The sequence below is a fragment of the Canis lupus genome, chromosome 2, assembly GCF_011100685.1.
Source record: "Canis lupus familiaris isolate Mischka breed German Shepherd chromosome 2, alternate assembly UU_Cfam_GSD_1.0, whole genome shotgun sequence".
In the NCBI taxonomy this organism is placed as follows: Eukaryota; Metazoa; Chordata; class Mammalia; order Carnivora; family Canidae; genus Canis; species Canis lupus.
Window position 1 is genome coordinate 73,678,262 of NC_049223.1, and position 24,887 is coordinate 73,703,148.

Below are 24,887 nucleotides of genomic sequence, written 5' to 3' on the forward strand. Positions count from 1 at the left end.
CTGCCCAGAAAGGGGCTCAGGCAGATGGGGGCACAGCCGGGGGCCAAGATGGCCTTGGCAAAGACGGAAAAAACAGATCTATCTCACATCTGACCAGAGCCTGGGGAGAAAGAAAGCTATGTGTATAAGAAACAGACATGACCCTGATCCTTTCCCAGGTTCTCAGCACCTCGTGACCCCAAGACTATCATCTGTTCTAACAAAGAGCACGTTGGAAAAGATGAGCACCAATATCAGATCGTTCCCCTCAAGAAGTGGAACACAAGAAAAAGAATGCTGAATCTCCAGCCAGAAGTCCCAGGTGTGTGTCCTAGTTCTGCCTCTTACTAATCATGGAACTCTGAAAGCCATTCTTTTTCTAAGCCTCAATCTGTAAACTGGGAATAAGCTTCCCGATTACCAGATGCTTCCAGGAGGCAGTGAATGTAGAAGCATCGCTAGGAAACTGTAACACTGATAAATCATAACGCTGTTTTTAAGGTGGCACTGACTTGGCCCTTATATGCCAAAAGAGGCCTCTGCAACATGCAATCTGGGCTCCCAGAGCTTGGGTATGGTGAAGGGGCCACCTTAACCCTGTCTGTGCTGAGCTGGGTTGCTGTAGGTTTGTGGTGGCCTGGCCCCTGGACTTCCCAAAGGCTGGCACAGTAAGGGGTAAAAGGACAGCCCCGTGGCACCTGCCCCAACCCAGAGGCTGCTATTGTCTTTTCCGGTCCTCCCCAGTCCCACCACACCTACTCGGTCCTAAGCCAATCAGTACAGCAGCCAGAAGGCCCGGGCATTGCATCATATATACATTTAACTCACAAATATTTGGTTCTACCTATCTGCCACCTCCAATCTCTTTATTTTCCCTATTACTCTTTTCTCAAGCAAACTAGACTTTGACCTCCACTGCCCCTAGGAAAGAGAAGCCACCACTGGAGAGCAAATAAAAGAAGCTAAATTTTGGCTTGTGAGCTTCCAAGGGCCAGGGTCTTGGCTATGAGAGATTTTCAAGGATACTTTTGACCTCCTGTCATCTCACATGTTTGATTCAGAACTAACCCCAACCAGAGGGCAACCAGCTGCCTCTGCCTCAGGAAAGGGGCATTGCTTTAGAGTAAAACCTGGTCCCTCCACACTGGAACCCAGTGAAATGCCCCCATCCCCCATCACACACTCCTACCCCTGATCCATGGGCTAGGCCTAGATCACTAACCAGATTCTCCCGGGTGAGGCCATCCTCTGCCACCATCCCAGGCTCAGTGTCTAACCCACAAACACGACCCAGATCAGCCCTCCCAAGCTGACCACGTGGCCCTTCCCTGCCCAAGTCACTGCCCCTTGCACTTCCTGTCACACACTGCCACCAAACTAGAGAGGCTGGACCACCCCTGAAGGTTGGCCCCTAAACTACCCAGGTATGCTATGAACTATGTCCAAGTTCCCCAGGCCCTGCGTCCCTTCCCTGCTCCCTCCTGATGCCACTGGTCCCAACTGCTCTGCACTGAAGCTCACCCCACATAACATTTTTGGTTTATGCCAGCGGGGCTGGCACACTGGGCTCCAAAAATCACTCCCTCCCCTCACACTGCCGACAAGAACGTAAGACGGTATAGCCACAGTGTAAGTTTGTGGAAGTTCCTCAGTACATTAAACATAGAATTATCATGTGACCCAGGAATTCTACTCCTAGGTATGTACCCAAAAGATCTGAAGGCCTAAGTTCACCCCAAAAACATGTACACAGAGGTTCATAGCAGCATTGTTCATAAGAGCCAAAAGGCAGAATTATCTCAATGTCCATCGACAGGTGAATGGATAAACAAAATACGGTGTGCTCATACGAGGAAAGATTATTCAGAAACGAATAAAAGAAATGAAACGGATGCATGCCACCACATGGATGAACCCTGACATCATAAGGCTGCACAGTGTATGATTACACTTACATAAACTATCCTGAATAGAAAAATCCGTACAGACAGAAAGCAGGTTAATGGTTTCCAGGGACTGAGGTTGGGGAGGAAATGGGAAAGGGCTGCTCAAAGGGTTTAGAGTTTCCACTTGGGAGTGATGAAAAACTTCTGGAACTAGCCAGTGGTGATAATCACGTAACATTGTGAATGTACTTCATGCTACCGAATTGTAGAGTTTAATGTGATTAAAACAACGTTTTATGTTATGTGTATTTTACCCACAATTTTTTTTAAAGTCACCTCATAACCATCTGTGCAGTTCCGTGGTACCACCCAGGCACCTCTGTAGCCTTGCTAATCTAAGGCTTTGTAGTCTCCAGAGCTGGCTGTGGGACTGGAATGGGGTGCTGGCTTGGGGCAGAAGGTCCAGGCCCAATAGGGGGGTGGCACTGCACAGATGTACAGAGTCAGGAAGTTGGATGCTTTTCAACATAGCTGGTGGGGCTGCTCCAAGGTCCTCTGCCAACATCAATAAACCCTGTAAGAACGAGCAGGGATGAAAGAACAAGAACTCATTTAAGCTTTTGTCTCCTCCCTGAGGAGACTGAGCAACCCAACACAGGCTGTTGTTGAAAATACAGGGACACAGGGGAGAGACACCACAGGCATCTCAGTACTGGAATGGACTAGCACTGGCCACGTATCACCTGTTATCCCAGGGGAACAAACGGACCCAAATATTCCTACTTCAAGATGTTCATACCACTACAGGAAAACTTAGAGCAATCCTGGCAAGATAGAAAAAGCTGAGACTACCTCATTGCCTCAAGGCAGGGACTGCTCTGGCACAAGAGCCTCCAGGATTTCTTCTAGACACAGTCCAGCTGAGGAGCCTGTTTTCAATCCTGAGCTGGGGCCAGAAAGCAGGGCAGCTTCTGCAGTTCACATTTCATAAGAAAATCCTGAAGGGTGTCCAGGGTGAGAGAAGGCAGTCCCATTAGGGATCCTCACCATTCTATGGTCAGTGGCTTGGTTTCAAGAGAATCCTTCCCCTGAAGTGGAGGGTTCTAGCCACAGGCTGAGAAGAATGTGCTGGTATCTCTTTGGCCACTGCCTGCTTGTGGGCAGTGGGAAAAGACAAAATATGTCTTCACTATTCCAGTATCTTCCTTTCCTGGACAGCAATGAAGATTAAACTATGCCTTCTCCCTCCACACGTGGCCTCCTCATACTGATGAGCTGGCCTGAGAATCTTCAGGTGCACACACCCTATTTCCAGAAAGGAGGTAGAGGAATGGGTCTACATGCTCTGCTGAGACAAGGAGTAAGCTACAAGGCTAAGGTCGCTCAGCACCAGGCCAGAAGAGTCCACGCAGAGCACCCAGCTCCTAGCAGAGGTCTGAAGGTGAGTCCTGATAAACCATCAGGAAAACAAAGGGGACAAACAGACTCTAATCCTTGATGCCACCAAGGAAGGCCAACTGAAGCATCTGTGGCCAGTGAAGTCAATGCTCTGTGGCTGGGCAGGGGTGCCACAGAAGGGGTGGCAGGGGTGAGGAGAAGAGGAAACGAAGGGCAGGCCCCTCAGGAGAGGACACGGCGCAGCAAGCCTGCCTGAGCCTGGGAGCAGCTCCCAGGGCTTGGTGGGCAGGCAGGTGTGGCAGAGAACCAGCTGGAAAAAGGAGGCTGGATGTGGCTCTCTTGGTCCCTCTGCCACCGACTCTACCTTCTCCCCAAATCTCGGTTTCTTCAACACTGGTGCTCCTGAAGTTTTCCTTGAATGGCTTTGCACTCCAGCTTTCAACCCCTGTCATGCCACACTGTGACTTCTACATCAGCATCTCCTGTGCCATCACCCCCAGTCCCACACTCATATTTCCAACCACCTACTGGGTGTGTCCACCTCTTAATTCACAAGCCTATCATTTTATCATGCCTGAAGTTCAACTCCTCTCCCCTCCCAGGTTTTCTCACTGTCTCCTACATCCCCATCTACCCTCGATAGAAACTTTGGGTATTCCAAATTTCACCTCCTACATCCACACCTCTGACCCCTCCCCAGATCCAGCATGTGGAGCAGCCTGCTATCCCACAAGCCCACTACTCCTGGTATTCTCCACATTTGCCTGAAATGCTGTCCTTTCCCCCAAGCTGATGTCAAATTAATGGGACTCCCCAGTCCTTTGTTCACCCCTTTTACTTGGGCACCTCCATGGTGCTACAACTGTATACACATCCACTGCATCCCTGCTAGATGCTCTACTCCTGAGGGTAGAGCTGCATCTCTGCACCCTCAGCATCCTAGGCACTGCCTGGCGTGTGGTAAGAACAAGGTAAGTTCTCTGAAAGAGTTGCACTGAACAAAACAGATCAGCAGCAGGTAGTTAATATTCCTCTCACTGCATATCAGTTCAACTACATTATTTCATAAAGTCTGGGTTGGACCTGTTTGACAACTAGATTTCCAACACGAATCAGCTCTGCAAATTCTGGCAGTCACATAAAGGCAGTTTCTAGAACAAAAAAGATATGGGGGGAAAAACCTAGCAGCTAATAAAAAGGGAGGATTGAGAATTGCATCAAGAGAGGAGGGGAGGTCGGGCCCTGAAATGCCCAGTCCCTCTCCAACCTAGGAATGGCATTCACCCAGGAGAACTGGCAGAGATGGACCTGTGCAAAAATGCCTCAGCATCTAATTAAACATTTTAGACTCCACCGCACACGAGAAGGAAACCTACGTCCCCCACGGAACCCTGACAAATGAGTCGTTTCCAACCAATCTATCACCATAGCATCTGGGTACCTCAGAAGATGAAAATAAGACCAATACATAAATGAAAACCAATATACAAACAATCATGTCCCCACACAGGCCTCCGCGAAGCCGCAGCCACAGCCATCTGCCAAGTTCCATCCCCGTCACCACTTCCTGCAGCCAGAGGCCTCTGAGTAAGCATGGTTTAATATAAGATCTAACAACAGAAGGAAATGTCTTCTCTGAAGTCTGTGTCTCCATTAATGCTCCTATGCTCAAATGCCCACCCCTGGAAGCTGGAATGAAATAAGTTTGGGACAAATAGGACTTGCTTTATATGCTGCTTCAGCCAAAGAATTTGCTAGAAATAGTTGGGACAGATTGAAGAAAGAGGGCAATCTGGCACAGGTGGAGAATTCTAAGGTTTCTTGCATGGAAACAGAGCTCTCAAGAGGACTGTCAGGAAGCCACTGGGAGGACGCTCACACTGATTTGTAGCTATTCTCACCTTGTGCAGCTTCCACCAGAGGAGGCCTGAGTAGAGCTGATCTGATAACCCAGGACAGCAATTCTCAGGTTAAGTCACATCTAGCACCTGGCAGAGCAGCAATGGTCCGGAACTGCAGACCCGGCTGCTGGGAGTCTGAACACTGGGGGCTGGTTCAGCTTTTCACTCCTTCGATACCTTCTTTTTCCTGAGCATCTGATACTTGATTTTAAGGCTCAAATAGCAATGTGAAAAGGTTGCTGTTAACTGGCAAGCAGCAGAGCAGCTGTTTGCAGGAGGGTGGTAGTCTTTTGGGAAATCTACTTCTGGACAAGCAAATATTTTCATACCAGATGTTTATGCCCTACCTGCTTCCCCAAAAAGGATTTTGGAGGGATGGGCAAATATTATGCAGCTAGGCAATGTTTCCCTCCTTCTATGCATCTATCTATGGTGGGAGGTGATTCAGACACGTGACAATATTACACTATAAAATTCCTTCAAGCCAGAGCTTCATCTTTGCCTTTCTTTCAGCTCATATAGGCTTCAGTATATAACTGCAGCTAAATAGATAGTTGGTGTTTTCAATGCTTTTCCTTAAAGTTTTAATAAATTCATGGCTTCTCTTGGTCATGTTAACAGTATATGCTCCTCACCCTGTAAAACTCAGTTTTAATTGAGTCGTTTCTCCAGCTCATTCTTCCCTTATCCAATCCTGGCCTAAGACTGCATAAATATAGAAAATTTCCAACCTCTTCCATATGTGGGTAAAAGGGAAATAAAGCCAGAAAGGAGACACAGCCTACATGAAGACAAAATTGTCATAGGTGTGTTCTAAAGCATGGCTGCACGTTAGAACCACCTGGAAGTTTTTAAAAATCCCAATGCTCAGGCTACACCCCACCCAGGCCAATTAAATCAAACTCTCTGGAGGAGGAACTTGGATGTCAGTATTTACTAAAATCCCTGATGGGATTCCAGACTATAATAAAGGTTAGAATCCCTGTTCTAAAGATTCACCAGGCCAATTCTTTTGATACCTACCAAGACTGACAATTTCTACTTTATTCCACCCCAAAGTGAAAGATCTTCCTCTAAATTATCACCCACAAGCCTTTAAATGATGTAATAGAATGAATGTCAACCAAAGTGGCAGGAGAGGAGGTTTATACCATGTATCAGTGTTTAAACTGGCAGGGTCTAGAGGTGGTGATTGCCTTTTCAGTGTCTCCATTCTCTCAGCTATAAAATGGGATTATAGTCCATGCCCCGTATGCCACAGGCTGTGCTGGGGATCAGCTAAACTCTTAATGGGATGCTAGGGCTCTACTAAAAATACCACACACAGGAGTTTTTTATCTCATCTCTCCAGGAGGAGGTGGGAATCATCTCAGCCCTAACCCACTCCCCTCCAAAACAGACCCCCTGGAGATTCTCCCTGGGGATTTAGATGCCAGTAGGTGGTACAGAGGCCAGAGTGTCAGAAAACCTTTTTATAACATGCACAAAGACTTCAAATACCAGGGTTGGCAACCTGGAATTCTGCTCCCACTGGTGCCAAATTTAAGAGCACTTTACTCAGAGCACAGAGAATCTTATTACACTTTAATTCAGTGCCTCATCACAGGAAATATCTAATATTGTTTGTCACCCTCAGCCCCATCTGGGCTGATACTACTCTGGTACCATTCTTAGCTGCTCAAGGATCAATAACCAGACAGACCTCCTAGCATGATGATAAGGCAGTTATTCTACAATACCACCTCTGAAAGCACATCAATGTGAAGTCTCTGTCCCTTACACATAATTATACATCCAAGAAGACCTGTATCTGAAACCACTAGCGAAGTCTCTAGACAGATTTTTCGTGCTAAAGATGAAGCTTTCTCTATAAAGGGTCTCCTTATACTGCAAAATATCAGTGCTGGTTACATTTTACAGAGTGCTCTCTAAAAGGTCCAGTTCTGAAACCAAGAAACCAGTCTTCTTTCCCCCACTGATTCTTGTAATTAAAAACCAAGACTACTCCAGAGCTCTGTAAGGTATGTGATAGACATGGAGAATGGCTTCTGGGAGAGCTGGAAAGGAGAAAGATTTGCTGATTCAGGTCAAGAACACAAGTACAGAAAAAACAAAAATGGTGCTGAAATGTCTTCCCAGGAGATCAGCATTTACTTGGCAAAGTTTACGCTTAACCTCTGAAAAGCTCACTCCAGGAGTGAAAATGGAGGAGAGGGATCTTAAATAAGTGATTTGTGACTTTTATTCAATGCCCCACTCATTCCAAAGGAGATAAAGTTAAAAGTAGCCTTTGCCATAGGTACTATCCTTATTCCACATTGAGCTTTCTTGAATAAGAGGGAGTAAGAGGTCAGATCTCACAGAATGCACCTCGGAAATCCTTCAACCATGTGTATTTAGCTTTATTCTGATTAGCAATTCAGTAATGTGGTCTGTGTGAACAGTTTTGTTTTTAACGTGAGCATTTATAAAATAAGGTTTAAAAATTAGTCATTAGACTTAAGGTAAGGAGCCCAGAGAAAATATTTAACAGGTTAAAAATCCTGGAAGAAAGTGACACAAATGGAAGCTGCTTGAACCCTGCAGATACTGACAAATATTTCTTCTAACATCTGAAAAGAGAGGAGCAAAAAATGCACAAATAATTGAAGATCATATCAACCAAAAATCAGGAGCCCTTTGAGAATTGTGGTCTTTACTTAGAATATAGATCCAATACAAAATTATGTTTCATGTACCCTATGACAATTACAAAAAATAAATAAGAATCTTTAAATATCTAAACTACACTAAAATATGTATATTAGAGTTCACACACTTGGTTCAGGAGTCTTTAGAAACCTACTCAAAGTGGTTCATTTGTACCTTACATATAATGCTAATTTACAGAAGCCAGATTGAATGGTTTCCTGGTCAAGTACAGGTAAGAAAATCACAAAATAGGAAGAGCAGAAAATAAAGCAGCCAGTGCAGATATCCTGACAGCTACAAGAAATGACAGCTTAACAGAGAGAAGAAAAACTGCATAAAAGCAGAGGAAGCAAGAATCTTAAAAAAGTAAGATTCACAATGTTTAGTACAGAATTTTAAAAAATGAGTAGATACATGAAGATGTTAAAAAAAATGTGAACTGGGAGATAAAACAGTCAATAAATAAAGGCCCAAAGATAACAAAGATTTTGGAAATAGCAAAAAAGACCTTTTGAAGAACTATTATAAATATGCCTTACAATTTAAAGAAAAATATGGAAACAATAAATGAAAAGATGGGAAATATCACAGAAACAAAAACAATGGAAAAGGTCCAGATGGAAATTCTAGAAGTAAAAAAAATACCCAAAACAAAAAATTTACTAGGTAGGCTTAACAACTGATTGGACACTACAGAAAAGCTCAGCAAACTTGAGGATATGTTCATATAAACTATATCAAAGCACAGAGAGAAAGACTGAAAAGAAAATGAAGAGGTTCAATGACCTGTAAAAAAAAAATAGCAAGCAATCTAACTCATATATAACTGGAGTTCTAAAAGAAACTTCCCCAAAAGATTGGGGCAGAAAAAAATACTGAAGAAATATGAGCCCCAAATTTTCCAAACCTGATGAAAAAATATCAACCCACAGACACAAGAAGCTTAACAAACCCTAAGAAAAATAACAATGACATCCATATCTAGGCACATCATAGTTAAATTGCTGAAAATGAAAGACAACATCTGGGCAGCCCCGGTGGCACAGCGGTTTAGCCCTGCAGCCTGGGGTGTGATCCTGGAGACCTGGGATCGAGTCCCGCGTCGGTCTTCCTGCATGGAGCCTGCTTCTCCCTCTGCCTGTGTCTCTGCCATTCTCTCTCTCTCTCTCTCTCTCTCTCTCTGTGTGTGTATGTGTCTCTATGAATAAATAAACAAAATCTTAAAAAAAAAAGAGGGGTCTTTTTTTAAAAAGAAAGATAACATCTTAGTAGCATGCAAAAGGAAGAGAAAGACATACACAGAGGAATATACTCTAACCTTTCATCAGAAACAATGAAAGCTACAAGACAATGGGTCTTTCATTAAGGAGAAATAAAAGTCCACTTAAAATTTTATATCCAGCAAAAATATCCTTTTATTTTTTTAAAAGATTTTATTTATTTATTAGAGAGAGAGAGAGAGGCAGAGACACAGGCAGAAGGAGAAGCAGGCTCCGTGCAGGGAGCCCGACATAGGACTCGATCTCGGGACTCCAGGATCACACCCTGGGCTGAAGGCAGCGCTAAACTGCTAAGCCACTGGGGCTGCCCCCAAAATATCCTTTTAAAATGAAGGCAAAATAGAGACTAAAGCTGTGAGAATTTGTGATCAGCAAACCTACACTACAAGAAATATTAAGAATGATTTTTCAGGCTGAAGGTGAAATGGTACCAGAAGAAACTCAGACATGCAAGAAGGAATGAAAAACACTATAAATGGTAAGTATGTGCATGATTTAAAAGACTCTATTAATTTATTTAAGAAAACTGACTGAAGGGGGATCCCTGGGTGGCTCAGTGGTTTAGCACCTGCCTTCCGCCCAGGGCGTGATCCTGGGGTCCTAGGATCGACTTCCACTTCGGGCTCCCTGCATGGAGCCTGCTTCTCCCTCTGCCTGTGTCTCTATGTCTCTGTCTCTCTGTGTCTCTCATGAATAAATAAATAAAATCTTTTAAAAAGGAAAAAGAAAACTGACTGAAGCAAAAAAATTACTAAGGTATTATGAGATTTCTGATATATGTGGAAGCAAACTACGACAGAACAACAGAATGAAGACTGAAAGAGGGTAAGTGAACATAAGACTGTCAGACTAGCTGAAGAAATTATAAGATAGTTAATTCAGTGCAAAATAAACAGAAGGAAGGAAATAAAGACAACTGTAAATATAAAAAAAAATTTTAATTCTTTTTTTAATATTTATTTATTTTTTTATTTATTATTTATGATAGACATAGAGAGAGAGAGAGAGGCAGAGACACAGGAGGAGGGAGAAGCAGGCTCCATGCCAGGAGCCCGACGCGGGACTTGATCCCGGGACTCCAAGATCGCGCCCTAGGCCAAAGGCAGGGGCTAAACCACTGAGCCACCCAGGGATCCCCTAAAAAAACAATTTTAATATATATTTTTTAAAAAGCCCAAAAGTTAGTTCCAGGAAAAGATCAGTAAAATTGATAAAATATTAACTAAACCATTTTTTCAATGATTTTATTTATTTATTTGAAAGAGAGAAAGAGGGCAGCCTGGGTGGCTCAGTGGTTTAGCACCGACTTCAGCCCAGGGTGTGATCCTGAAGACCTGGGATCGAGTCCCGCATCGGGCTCCCTGCATGGAGCCTGCTTCTCCCTCTGCCTGTCTTTGCCTCTCTCTCTCTGTGTCTCTCATGAATAAATAAATAAAATATTTTTTTAAAAAAAAGAAAGAGAGAGAAAGCACAAGTGCCGGGGTTTGGCAGGACAGAGGGAAAGGGAAGACAGATTCCCCACTGAGCAGGGAGCCCGATGCAGGGCTCAATCCCAGAATCAGAACCTGAGCCAAAGGCAGACACTTAATCCACTAAGCCACACAGGCGCCTCCCCTAGCAAAACTATTTTTAAGAATGAAACAGAAAAAGCAACTACTGATATCAGGAATGAAAGAGGGAGCACCACTACAGGTCCTACAAATGTTAAAGAGAAAGTCAGAATCCTAGGAACAATTTTATTTCAATAAATTCTACAACTCGGATGAAATAGATAAATTTCTTGAAAGCAAAACTGACAAAACCAACACAAGAAACAGAAATTCTGAATAGCCCTATATCTGTAATTGAACTAATAATTTAAAACTTCCCTCCCCCTTCCCCCCTTCTCTCTCTCTCTCTCTCTCTCTCTCTCACACACACACACACACACACACACACAAACCCTCCAAGCCTAGATGGCTTTGGTGAATTCTATGAAACACTTAAGAAGGCATAATAGTAGTGTTCCACAAACTTGTTCAGAAAATAGAACATTTCGGTTCATTTTATTAAGTAATATAATGCTGTACCAATAACCAGACAAAGCCCTTATAAGAAAACTACACACCAACATACCTCATGAACACAGATGCAAAAATTATTAACAAAATACTAGAAAATAAAATGCAAGTTTAAAATTCTTTTAAAATACAATTCACCATATTAACAGTATTAGAAAAATAATATCATCATCCCCACGGATGCAGAAAAAGTATCTGACAAAATTCAATCCTATTTCTGGTAAAAATTCTCAGCAAATAGGAATGGAAGGTAACTTCAACCTGATAAAAAGCATCTACCAACACCTACACCTAACATCATACTTAATGTAAAAGACCGAATGCTCCGCCCTTGAGATCAAGCACAAAGATATCAGTTCTCACCACTTCTATTTAACCTTGAACTAGAAGTCTTAGGCAGTGCAATGAAGGAAGACAAAGAAATAAAAAGCATAAACACTGGAAAGGAAGAAGTAAAACTGTCTTGACTTAAACACAACATGACTACATACCTAACAGGTCCTAAAGAGTCTACAAAAAAAATTAATAAATGAGGACACCTGGGTGGCTTAGTGGTTGAGCATCTGCCTTTGGCTCAGGGCATGATCCTGGACTCCAGGATTGAGTCCCACATCGGGCTCCCTGTAGGGAGCCTGCTTCTCCCTCTTCCTCTCTCTCTGCCTCTCTCTGTGTCTCTCATGAATAAATAAATAAAATCTTAAGAAAAATTAATAAATGAATTCAATAAGGTCACATGATATAAAGTCTATATGCTAAAATCTCTTGTATTTCTATGTACTAGCAATAAAAACTTTAAAAATTTTAAGATTATCATTTACAACAGCATAAAAATTATAAAATATTTAGAAATACAGTTAAAAGATGTTCAAGTCCTCTACATTGAAAACTACAAAACACTGTTTGGAGAAATTAAAGAAAATCTAAATAAATGGAAAGAGATACCACATTCAGGAATAAAGACTCAATACCATTAAGGTATAAGTTCTCTCCAATTTGACTTACATATTCAAAGCAAACCCAATCCAACTCCCACAGCTCACAGGATTTTTCACAGAAACTGACAATCTTGTTCTCAAATGTATGCAGAAATGCAAAGGATCTATAATAACCAGTTTTGAAAAATAAAGTTCAAAGATAGAGGATCTGCTTTTAAGACTTATTACAAGGGTACACCATCAAGATAGTATGAATTGGCATAAAGATAAATCATAAAAGAGTCCAGAAACAGAACCATATATATATATAAACAGGACCATATATATATACACAGAATATATATATAAATATATATAACAATATATATAAACAGAACCATATATATATATATATATTTGGCTGATTAATCTAATATGGCATTAAAGCAATTCAATAGGTAAAGGAAAGACTTTTTAACAAGAAGTACTAAGGAACTCGACTAAATGTAAAATAATGACTCACACAGGTAGGTATTCCTACCTCACACCACACACAAAAACTCATTTGAAGTAGATGGGAGACCTCAATGTAAAAATTTAAATGATAAAGCTTCTTGATTTAAAAGGAGAGTATTTTCAGGACCATGGGGAAGGCAAAAGTTTTTTTTTTTCTAAGTAGACACAGAAAGCACTAACCATAAAAGAAAATATTAAAACACTGACCATCAAAATTTTAAACTTCTGCTCTTTGAATAATACCACAAGAAAATGCAAGGACAAACCACAGACTGGGAGCAAATATTTATAAAATGTATATCTGACTTATATCCAGAATATATAAAGCATTTCTATATTCAAGATGATATAAACAGCCCCACTAATTAAAAAGGGGCATAAGATTTGAACAGACACTTAAAGGAAGATACAGAAACAGTAAAGAAACACATGAAAAGATGTTCAATATCAACAGTTAGTAGGGAATCAAAAATTGAAAAAACGAAATATTACTACATGTTACACAGAATGGCTAAACTTAAGGTGGACAACAGCAAGTGTTGACAAAAATGCAGAATTCTTGCACGTTGCTGATGGAAGTATCAAATGGCCTTAACTACTTGGGGAAAGTGTTTCCAGTTTTTTTATAAAGTTAAACATATGTCTACTCTATGAACCAGCAATTCTACTCCCATGTATTTACGTAAAATGGAAACATGTCTATACAAAGACTTATTTGTAAAATATTTATAGCAGCTTTACTCATAATAGCCAAACACTGGAAACAACCAAAAAGTCCACAACAGGTGATAGATAAACATATTGTAGCATATTTATGCAACAGAATATGTCTTAACAATAAAAAGGAATGAAGTATGAATATACAAATGGATGAACTCCAAAAACATCCTTGGTGAAAGAAGCCTTGCACAAAAGGGCATATTTCATACTACTTTGAGGTTCCAGAACAATAGGCAAAACGCATTTCTAGTGATCAACTAAAATAGTAGATGGGAGGTGGATGATGGGAGAATGCCTGGGAAGGAGCAGAGGGATCTTTCTGAGGTGATGGAAATGTCCCATACCTATTTGTGCTTTACATGGTTTTCTGCATTTGTTAAAATGTGGCAAACTGTATATTTAAGATCTCTGTGTTTTCTATATGTAAACTATACTTAAATAAGTAGGCAGTTCCTGTATAGCAGGATTGTTGTAAAAAAAAAAAAAAAAAGACAACGGCTGCGGGGGGAAGGGGCTAAAAAAATAAAAATAAATTAAAAAAAAAAAAAAGACAAGAACACAAGGGAGAGGCATTGAGAGGCCAATAGACTTATCTATACAACTCAGTAGGCCTTACAGATTCAAAGCAAACCCAATCCAACTTCCACAGCTCACAGGATTTTTCACAGAAACTGACAATCTTGTTCTTAAATGTATGCAGAAATGCAAAGGATCTATAATAGCTAAACCACTGCTGTACTGCACAGTGGATTTTCTGGTGATCACCAAAAGGAGGGGAGGTGGCAGGAGGGGAAGGAGGGGACGTGGAAGGAGGAGAGAGAAATCTCCTACTATTCAGCCCCTGAAAATGGTTGCTATTTCGTGAAAACTACTTGCCTGTAAGGTTCACCTATGGAGCAGCTGACACCCAGAGCAGAGCACACTAGATAAAAGCACAATTATTGCTCATCGACTAAGGAGAACACTAACCAGTATGCCAAAGTTTCTTCTCATAAGTTACTGCTAACAGCATTGTCCTAAAACATGTGGACAACTGCCCTGGTTTTAGCCTTTAATTAATGAAAATGCAGAGTTAAGAGACATACTCAGACCTCCTTGTGAGTAAGAGCTATTCTGCCTGCCTGCCTGCCTGCCAAGTTTGGGGAGCTCTCAGCCCAAATCTTAGAAAACACCCTTTTCGAATAAAGGGGAAAGGAGAAAAAATAAGTGGGAAATATCAGAAAGGGAGACAGAACATGGAAGACTCTTAACTCTGGGAAACAAACTAGGGGTGGTGGAAGGGGAGGAGGGCGGGGGGTGGGGGGTGACTGGGTGGCGGGCACTGAGGTGGGCACTTGACGGGATGAGCACTGGGTGTTATTCTGTATGTTGGCAAATTGAACACCAATAAAAAAATAAATTTATTATTAAAAAAAAAGAAAACACCCTTTTCAGGGAAGAAAACGCCTATAGCTGGGCCCCCACACACACACTGAGCCCACAGCCTATAGCTGTGGTCTCCACAGCTTCTGTTCCCTCTGGGGGTGGAAGTGCCAAAAAGCAGGACTAACTTCCAGTGATCTCAGCCACATCAACTCTGCATTTAAAAGAACCAAAACTGGGGCACCTGGCTGGGTCAGTCGGAGAAGCATGTGACTTTTGATCTCAGAGTCCTGAGTTCAAGCCCCACACTGGGTGTGGAGCCTACTTAAAAAAACAAAAATAAAAGAATAAAAGAACCAAAACTATGCTGCCTTAGCTATTAACTAGCCCCTAGAGCTGAATGGGGGGAAAGAAGAGGGATTTAGACTCTTGACTTTCAGAATTCTTTTGAGGGATCTCAAATTTGGGGTCTTGTCATCATCTGCTATGAGAATACAGAGCTAAGAAAGTCTGTTGTTTCTTTTCTCCAAATCATGCAAACACTTGTGTGTGTAAGTTCTTGGCCCTGGTGGGGGAGGGGAAGTAGTTGGAAGTCAAGAACCAGGGTTTGCTCTTTGAATGAGCTTACTCTTTCTGGCCTGCAGATATACAGACTGGAATAATAATAATAATAATAATCTTTGATTCATGGCATTCATCCCTACTCCATGCATGGTCTCTCTTTTATTTTATTTTTTGGGGGTTAGGGGGAGGAGAGAGGGAGAGAGGAGGAGAGGGAGGGAAAGGGAGAGGGGAGAGGGAGGGAGGGAGGGAGAGAGAGAGAGGGTGGGTGAGAGAGAGAGAGAGAGGGAGAGATAGAGAGAGAGAGAACTCCAAGCAGGCTTCATGCCCAGTGCGGAGACTGATGTGGGGCTGCATCTCACAACCCTGAGATCACGACCTAAGCTGAAATAAAGAGTCGGACATTTAACCGACTGAGCCACCCAGGTGCTCCTGGTCCCTTAGTAGTATAATAAATACCCATGAATTCACCTGAAGCAACCACTCTCGTGAATCTTGCCCATCATTCCCTTACTAAGGGAATGGAAAGCAAGGCAGGGAGAGAATTTCCTAAAGCTCTCACCATCTCCCTTAACACAGACTCAACTTAGGATACAGGAAGACCAGAAGCAGTACCCACAAGACCTGGTGCCCACTGAGATAATCAAACTGCTTCCCTGAATGGGCCTTTCCAATTTGTGAGGCTGATTTATTTTTTTCAATAAGAGAAAAGATGTAAGTCCCTTTAAGCAAAGTATGCCTGATATATATCACAATATTTATTTTTGGTAGAGTAATGGATCAGTCTTCGGGGAAAGCTAGAGAAAAAGCATTTCTTGAGCTCAGATGTAAATCAGTCACTCTGAAAACCTCAGGGGAATCTATATTCTTACCCCTCTGCTAACTACAGTGTGAAATAAACAGCTGACTTTTAAAAGTCACTGTTTCTAGACCTAATACTAACAATAGAGTTAAGGATGTGAGGCCCAAAAAGCAATTGCTCCTGGAATGTCTGCATCTAATTCCCCAAAATGATAGTACAACTCAAAATGAAAGAGATCTACCCAACCTACAGGTGTTAAGCTGTAGGGGACAAGTTCTAAGCTTTACACGCAGGACTCAGTTCAAGGAGGAAGGATGAAGTGTGGCTGGGCTTAGGATCTCCCCAAGGGAGGTATGGGTCTCCCAAGGGACCTATTCAGTTATGACAGGCCAGTCTTCCTATCCACATTAAATGTATCATAGAGCAGGACAAGAGTGAAACTGAAGGACAGGGGGAGAAAAAGATCTTCGATGAATCGGCAACTTAGAGCTCTTCAAAGGAAAGCTATTTAAATCTAAGGTGTTCCTAATATTAATTATCCTGAACATCTCACAGCCTCAGATTCACATGCTACAAAGAACACAAAGCCTTTTAATTTTCCTACCTATCCATGGCACTAGTGGTGATAAATCAAATATACAGAGAAACCACACATGACTAACGAACCAGCCCATTAATGGCGAGCAAAGATCATTTGCCAAGATGACTTATTCAGACATAGCCACATATCATAACCAGCAATATCCTGGAGACTTAACGCAGCAGGCATAGAAAGCAAGAGCTGGGGCACTCCCTGCCAAGTCTCGGGCACTCCAGAGCGACTCGGGCATGCTCCAAATGCCTGCTATCCAGGCATGAAAAGATTTTATTCACGACTGCCACCTCCCCACTCTCTTCAAGGTAGACTCACAATTGGAAAAATACTGCAACTTCTAAAAGGCCTCTCGGGTCACGGAGTTGCTGAGTCCCCAACCTTGCTATGGACCCTCCTCTGACACTCTGAGAATTCCAGATACTCTGAGGAAGAAGAGCCAGCCTCTGTCACCAGCAACCTTAACTGTTAGTTTACAGATCTTTATTGTAGGCACTCACTCAAGCCACTGAGCTCCAACTAGGTATCAGACCCTATCGTAGGTGCCTGGGCAGATCCATAAATAAACCAGTAAAGAGGCAGGAGTGAGGGAAAGAGAAGAGTCCCCTAAATGTTAGTCCCTTTGTTTTACCACAAAAACAGTCCCAATGATAGGATTTTTTTTCTTTGAGGTCAGAGTTAATGGTGTGGCTAGGACTCGAACCCAGGTTGGGTTCTTAGCGGGACTGCCACATACAGTGCTGCATAGGGGTCTGGGCAGAGCGGACAGGGATGAAATTCAATCCATGTTCTGTATATGGGCCAGGGTGAGTCTCATTCCAGTACTATATTCTCACTATCCCAGACTGCCCAATTCCCTTTGATAAAAGCCCCCTTCACTGGAAAGGACAACTGGGGTTCCCCCGATCAACAACCAACCACCATCAGCAGAACCCAGAAAAGTTTAAATGCTTTCACTGGGATGTAACCCTGACAAGCTCTTGTCATGAGTGAGAAAGGTCTGTTGAACTTGAATTTGTAAGAAATCCACCAATGGTGAAGTCCCCTATAATTAACAATTATGACAATAATTTCCTATATTATCATCAGATCTGAAAGGGAAAGCTGCTAGCAAGGTGTTTTACATTCTCGCCGACTCCTTTATTGTTCATGATCCCAACCTGAGGATCTGTCATTGTTCAATTCCATCTTTAAAGTTCCATATAGGTGATGGGCGTAATTAACTTAATCAACTCTATGACTATCTACTCTTGATTAAGTGCCGGGGATACAACAGTGAATACCACCACCACTGTCAACTACACACACCATTGTCTCTGACTTCACGGAATTCACAAATTGAATACAGAGCTGGGCAAAGTCCAATAAGGAGTCCCTGGCCTGCTCAGGGGCCAGGTCTGGAAGCAAGAATGTACGTGACCAGTATATTCACCCCTCCCTCACTCCATTTCACAGAAGGAAAAATAAGGTCCGGGAGGGAAAGCAGGTGGCTTGCTCAAAGTCAGACAGTTGATCGTTGAACTGAGACTTGAACCCACAGTCTCCGGCTTTCCCCTTTCCACCACATTGCCTCCTCCAAGGTTCTAAGGCTACAGAATGAAGAAAAATAGTTGGTTCTACTGATAGGTTGTTTCCTGATGCTTGTACACCAAAACCTGCCGCTTCAACCCACCTTATCAGCACAGACCTCATGCCCATGTTCATCTCTCAAACCAGAATGTTTATAAATATACTTCATTGATCTAGAGAGACTGGGTGTCCAGTCTTCATTCACTCCCATTTATCACCCTCTCTGGGTCTCTCTTGACGTTTACTTTCACTTTAAAAACCTCATCTTATAAGAACAGAGCCCTTTTTATCTGATGCTAGCTCCCCCTCTGCTCCTGGGGTCTAATCAATCCATGTCTGGAAATAAACAAGCCAGAGAGGGAAGCAACAGTCCCTTTTATGAAAACAGGCACCTTTCTAAAATGATCTACCCCTGGGCATGGCACAGATAGAAATTTAAATGAGAAGGAAATAAAGACATCCTCCAGCCATAGTCCTATGCATTCCTTATCAGGCAGGACACCAGGGAAGGTAGCTCTGTGTTAACAGCTAGACCAAAAACTCTGCCTCACATTTTTCAGGTTGTTTGGAGAGGCAGGGGTCCAAACTCAAGAAACCTAAAGAGACAACAGGCTTCAAAATATAATCGTGTATATAGTTCAGCCGCCTTCATTCTGAAGAGCTTAAGGTCTCCAAGATAGTAAGAGAGGGTTCATTGAACACCAACTGCAGGTACATGCAAGCAGGCCTCCAGCTACTACCAGGGGTGCTCAGAGATGCCAGACTGAATGATCCAGACATCTAGCAACCAACACAGACCTTCACCCATCATGTTATTCTACACCCACCTGCAGAGCAGAAGTCTCCACACCTCCCACCACCCCCAGGTTGCTGCAGCCTGCGGCCTCAGCCAGCAAGGGAGCCTGTCTATGTATAGAGGGGCAGAACCAAGTCCCCACTAGCCAGCCCACCCTTCTTACCCTGATTCCCAATCCCAAGCTTTCAGAAATAGGTTACTTATCTAGATACAAATGCAGAAAGCACCTCTTCTGAAGAGGACAGTAGTTAATTCTTAATTGTTTGGGGGATCCTTTTGAAGATCTGATGGCAGCTCTGGACGCTTCATGAAAAATTGCATGCATGTAGTTTATATATAACTCCACTGGGCTTTACTGCTCTCCGGTTAGGTATAAAAAGACGGAAAAGGCTAATGTGCCCAGAGCCAGCTTTGAGAAAGGGAGCTGTGGGTGGTTCAGGTAAGTAGTAAAAAACACAGTTCTTAACCAAAAAGGGAGAAATGATGTCCCTTCCTTAGCTACTGCAAGTTCCAGCCTTTAATTAACCTTTGAGATTTCAACAAGAATTTGGAAACTGAGAGCACACACATGCACACACACAAAAAACAAAGATGCATCTTTGTGGCTTCCTATCTTGACGTCACAAAATGTCCTGTGATTGCTAGTGAAGATAGCATCTCCCAACAGGGTTTATGGTAGAAGGACTGAGTATCAGCAGAGGTAAGAAGTGGGGCAGAGGTAGACCCTGGGATGGAGGACAGTCCAGACAAGGAGAGGGACAGCTAAGCTCTCCACTGGCTCTGAGTAGATCCGGGCAGGGCAGCTGCTGACCCTTGCTGCCTCCTCCCCTTGGAAATCAGACCTGCGACTCCTTTGCAGCAAGCCAAAAAGTCCAGACAGAAACAGCCCTTTCCTTCTGGGTCCGCGGGGGAGTGGGGCGAGCATCCTCTCATTTCTAGGGAGGAGACCCTGGCCCACTGCTTGCCCATAGCCCCCTCGTGGCCCGAGGGTGTCACTGCAGCCCCCTCTGCATTGCTGGGCAAAAACCTCTAACAGTGGTAGAGCAGAATATTTAGTTACCGGTGGCCGCTTGGCAACAGTCTTCAAGCCATGGTGAGGCTGCATTTGCTTTTGGTTTCTTAAACTAAGACCAAGATCCACACTCAAAGTGATCCTTCTAAACACACACCCCCTCCCTTACAGTCCCTACAGGGAGCAAGTCAAAGACCTGCTTCATTAAACCAATAACCTCGGAGCTTCTGTAACATGACCACTGCCTTATTGATTACTCTTTCCTGCATCACATGTGATCCCGTACAATTGTTCCAGACCTCAACAGAAATAGTTAGCAAGAATGCACAACACCCCCTGGCTTGTAGGTTGCAAGCTTCTAGATGACAAAATACTTGCAGGACACCAAATACCACCCTCTCTCCACGCCCCCAAATCCTGGATTTCCAGATAGCAGACCCTACAGGGGTTCAGAGGAAGCGAGGACCTAAGAACACACAGCGAGAAAGAATGTGGCCCTTGGCCCTGTGCAAGCAGAGAGGGTGTCCATTAAGGACCCTACCTAGCAACTCCACAAAGGGACAGCATGCAGCCCACCTGGGTCGGAGACTTGACCGAAAAGACCAGGGTCTGGGGGTGCGGTGCGGGAGAATGGATCCGGTGGTTCAGCTACCATCTGTCAGGGGTGGGGAATGATGCACTGAACCCAACAGCGGGAAGGAGCCCACGGAGAAGGTGGAAAGTTTGAGAGGAGGGAGGAGGGTGCAGCGTGCCCGGAGGGCCTAGAGCAGCAGTGCAGGAACCAGAAGCGACTGGGGCCCGGGGCAACGGAGAGAAGCACCGAGGGTCTTTCCCTTTTGGGGAGGGGGGAGTCCTTACCTCCTTGATTTTCTCCCGCCGGGCCCGAACCAGGCTCTGGGGCTCCTTGCTCTCGTCCACCCTCGTCCCCAGGACCGGGTGGCGCAGGCGGCTCCGGAACGCGCTGAAGTCAAAGCTAAACGGGACGCCCCCCTCCTGGGGCCCGAGGGCCGCGCTGCCGCCGCTCCGGGCCGCCGTGGCCTCCTCCCGAGCCCCGGTGGGGTGGGTGCGCCGCGGCCACGCTTTCCGGCGGCGGGGACTGGCCTGGCTGCTGGCGTCGGCGTCGCCCGGGGCGGGCGCGGCGGGGGCCGGGTTGGGAGGCGACTCCGGCTCGCGCGCCCGCGGGTGGCCGGCGACTTCGGCCACCACCTCCAGGCCGGGCTGCTGGGTCCGGGGGGCCAGGAAGAGGCGCTTGAGGCGGGAGGAGTTGGGCAGCAGGAAGAGGGCCCCGAAGCACAGGGTGACGAGGCCCGAGAGGAAGAGAAGGAAGACGAACTTCTGCGGCAGCCGCAGCCCCCACGGGGAGGCCGGGACGAAGACAGGCACTTTCCTGACGAGCATCGTGGCCTGGCGCGGGGCCGGGGCCGGGGCCGGGGCCGGGGCCGGGGCCGGTCAGCTGCGGCCGAGCCCCGGGGCCCTCGGAGGGCAGGCCCCGGCCAGCAGGCGCTCGGGCGCGCGGAGGTCGTCGGCGGGCGCCGCCGCGGCGAGGGTCCCGCAGAGTTTGGCCGCTTCGGGGGATGCCCCTGAAGTTCAGGGACTTGGGGGCGAGTGTCCCCCGCGCCGAGGCGGGGGCGCAACGGCGTCGGCGGGGCCCGGGCCCACAACGGCCGGCCGTGCGCCCCCGCCTCCGCCCCGGCGCCGCGCAGCCCCTCCCGGCAGCGGCCGGAGCCCGCGGGGCCCGCGCCTTCCCGCGCCGCGGCCGCCGCCGTCACATGCCGTCCGCGCCGCCCAGGAGGCCTCGCCCCCGCGCCCAGCCCCCCGCAGCCCCTCGACCCAAAGTTTCGGCCTCAAGAGCGGTTGCAGGGCGCGCGGGCTCGGGGCGCCGGGCGGCGGCGGGCGGGCGGGCGGGTCGGCGCGGCCGGAGCGCGCACACCGGCGGGGGTCGCGACAGCGCCCGGCCGGCCCCGGGACACGTCCACAACTTTGCGCGGCCGCGGAGCGGGGGCCGCCGCGGGAGCCGGCACTTCTGCGCCTGCCGGGCCCCCGGGGGCCGAGGGATGCGCGAGCCGCGGTCCGGAGCCGGACGCCGTCCGCGACCAGCCGCGGCGGGGCGGCCGCAGCTGCGCCCGGGAGTGCGGGCTCCCGCCCCGCCAACTCGGGAGGGCTCGGCGCCCCGCTGCGATCACCTGTTCCCGGCCCCCGCCGGCCCCGCGGGGCGCGCAGCCCCGGCTGCACCGCTCTCGCCGCAGCCCGCGCGTCCTCGCGGCGGCCGCTCCAGACGGGCCGCCGCCGCCGCCGCCGCAGGCTCCTCCGCCGCCGCCGAGCCTGCGCCCCACACCCGCGCGCACCGCCCGGACGCCGCCGCCGCCGCCGCCGCAGCTCCGGCTTTCACTGAGACGGCGCCCGCGGCCCCGCCTCCCGGGCCACGCCCTCGGGCCACGCCCACTGCGCGCGCCCCGCGGGCCTCCTCCGCCGCGGCGCCGCGGCCGAGCCAATGGCCCCGCGTCCGTGGGCAGGGAGCGCGGGAGCCGAGCGCGGGTGGGCAGAGGCGACGGGACTCCAAGCCACGCCCCCCCGGCGGCCGGCGCCGCGCACTGCCCCCATCCCGCCCCCATCCCGCCCCCATCCCGCCGGCGCCACTGGTCCAGCTGCGCGGAGTGGGCGGGGGCGGGGTGCAGAGCGGAGCCAGGTCATTGGCTGCCTCGGAGAGGGATCCCCGCTGGGCTGCAGTCGCCCATTGGTTAGCGGCCCGCGTTCGCCGGCCTGGGAGCGACCGAGAGCGCCCCCCTGGCCGCCCCCGGGTGGGGCCGGAGGCTCGGCCAGCCTGAAGGGCTCTGGCCATTGTTCGGTAACCTCTGTCACCCCTCCGCGCCGGCCCAGGGGTCCGCAGAGCTTCCCCGGGAGGGGGCCGTGGTGGTGCAGCTGGGGCAGGCTGCGGGCCGGGAGGTGGCTGGCTGGAGCCAAGCCGCGGACCTGCGGCTGCGGTTGGACCAGGCTAAGGCAGTGTTTCCACTGGAGCCCCACCGACCACTGCTCTGCCTTCCTTTTCCCACAGCCGCAAACCAGGCTAGGGGCCCCGAAGGTGCCGGGGGGGCGGGGGGGGGGGGAGATGCGAGGTGAGGACAGAGAAGAGAGAACCCTGGTCTTGTGTACAGACCACATACCTCATGTGACATGCGTACCTAGATGCCTGTGTGTGTTCGTAAGTGTGCTCCTGTGCATAGATACATCCGTGCTCAGAGATTGCATGTGAGTGAGTACTTGCACACTTACGCTTAATTTAGGTATGCCCACCAAGTGATTATACCAGAGCGTACGGACACCTGCTATACACATCAGTACAAATATTGACATGTGCACGCACATACCCACTGCCCCACAACAGGTCCCAAAACATGCACAAGTATATATATTCCCAGACACGTGTGGGTCTCTACCCCCAAGGTCCTCCCTCCCTCGCGCCTTCCTCTTCGGACTTAAGTCTCTCCGTGCCTTCCTTTCCTATTAAACCTAACCCAGGGCAAAGCAACATTGTGCTGTGTGGGTCTTTCATGCAAAACACTTTATAGAGACAAATAACAGCAGAGGGAGAGACAAATTAAGAGGTGTAATAGGCAAGAGGGAAAATATCTGCTTTCAGCTGCAATTTAAAATGAAATGCAGCGTTGACAAGACAGAAAATACTGCAGGGAGGCCTTTACGGATAGAAAAAGCCGCCCAGGCGGGCTCTCACCTCATAAATCTTGCTTCTTCCCTGCGGCCTGCTAGGATGGGCCACTGGGACTCAGACATCCTTCTACCTCTGGCTGGCCGCAGACGGCAGACCCTCCCCTGATATTTAAATACCCTTGGCATGTAAACTTCTTCCACTTGAAAGTAAAAGACTGCTCTGGGTAACAGGTGCAAATATGTTGGTCACTGGAGATGAATCGTCCCTCCCATTCCCACAAGTTGCACCCAGCTTAAATATAAAATTCTAATTCAAATGTTTCAATCTCTTATGAGTTTGATTGGCAGGAGTCAGTTCCCTGGAACCAGCTACAAACATCAGAGACCCACTGAGATGCAGGAGCCCAGATACCGTACCTGGCCTGGCCTATTCCCGTCCTCACTGCCCAAGTATCCCCTTGCTGGATCCCACCCCAGGAAGAGGCAGGCTTGTCTTTGGAGAACCAGGAACCCAGCATTCGTTAGAGGCACCCCAGATTGCTCTACGTTGAAAGGGTAAAGGAATTACTGTTCAGTCCCCTGAGAAGGTAGGATCCAGGGAAGGGGAGGAAGGCAAGGCTGAGTGTTAGAAGGATGTGCCTCTTTGAATGGGATGCTCAGTGGGATTGTGACACCCAGATCAGACTCCCATATGCTGGTGAGCCAGGGTGGAAAGTGGGGCTGCAACAAAACTGGCGCATTCCACAGACCCAGCTATAAAAACCAGAGCCCAGAGAGAACAACTGCATTTCAGACTGATATCTTGTCGGTGGCTACACTGAGTTGGTGACCTTTTACAGTCTCCCTAGAGTGCTCACTGAAACCCTGCAGGTTTCATCCCAGCTTCTGTAGACCTCACATATAGCATGGCTCTTTTATCACTGGGTTTTGCTATTCATATGCTGTTCTACAGCAGACACTTCCTCATGGCAGGGACCGTGGCTTGTTCACCTCTCAAACTGCCCTAGGTCTTAATTACAATGCCTTGCACAAGGGCGCTGTGTTTGTTGAACAACCAATGAATACATGAGTGAGTGGATGCCCATTTCACGGATGAGGCAATCGAAGCTCAGGGAAAGGGATAATGATGAACTAACATTTTTTGTGTGCCAAATACACATTGCTTCGTTTACTCTTTAGAAC

At 46.9% G+C, this 24,887-nt stretch overlaps 1 protein-coding gene across 6 annotated transcripts in view; it reads right to left on the reverse strand.

The window, feature by feature from the left end:
* The window catches only part of MAN1C1 (mannosidase alpha class 1C member 1), a 148,647-nt gene extending 127,181 nt beyond the window's left edge, over nucleotides 1–21,466 (reverse strand). For 2 of the 6 annotated variants that reach the window (XM_038531541.1, XM_038531540.1), the window contains exon 1: nucleotides 20,898–21,466. In XM_038531541.1, coding sequence (XP_038387469.1) covers nucleotides 20,898–21,437 — 540 coding nt within the window. In that variant the 5' untranslated portion in view covers nucleotides 21,438–21,466. The remainder of the gene's footprint in view (nucleotides 1–20,897) is intronic. The other 4 variants (XM_038531544.1, XM_038531542.1, XM_038531545.1 and 1 more) reach the window with 3 other exon arrangements.
* Between the last annotated feature and the right edge of the window lie 3,421 nt (nucleotides 21,467–24,887).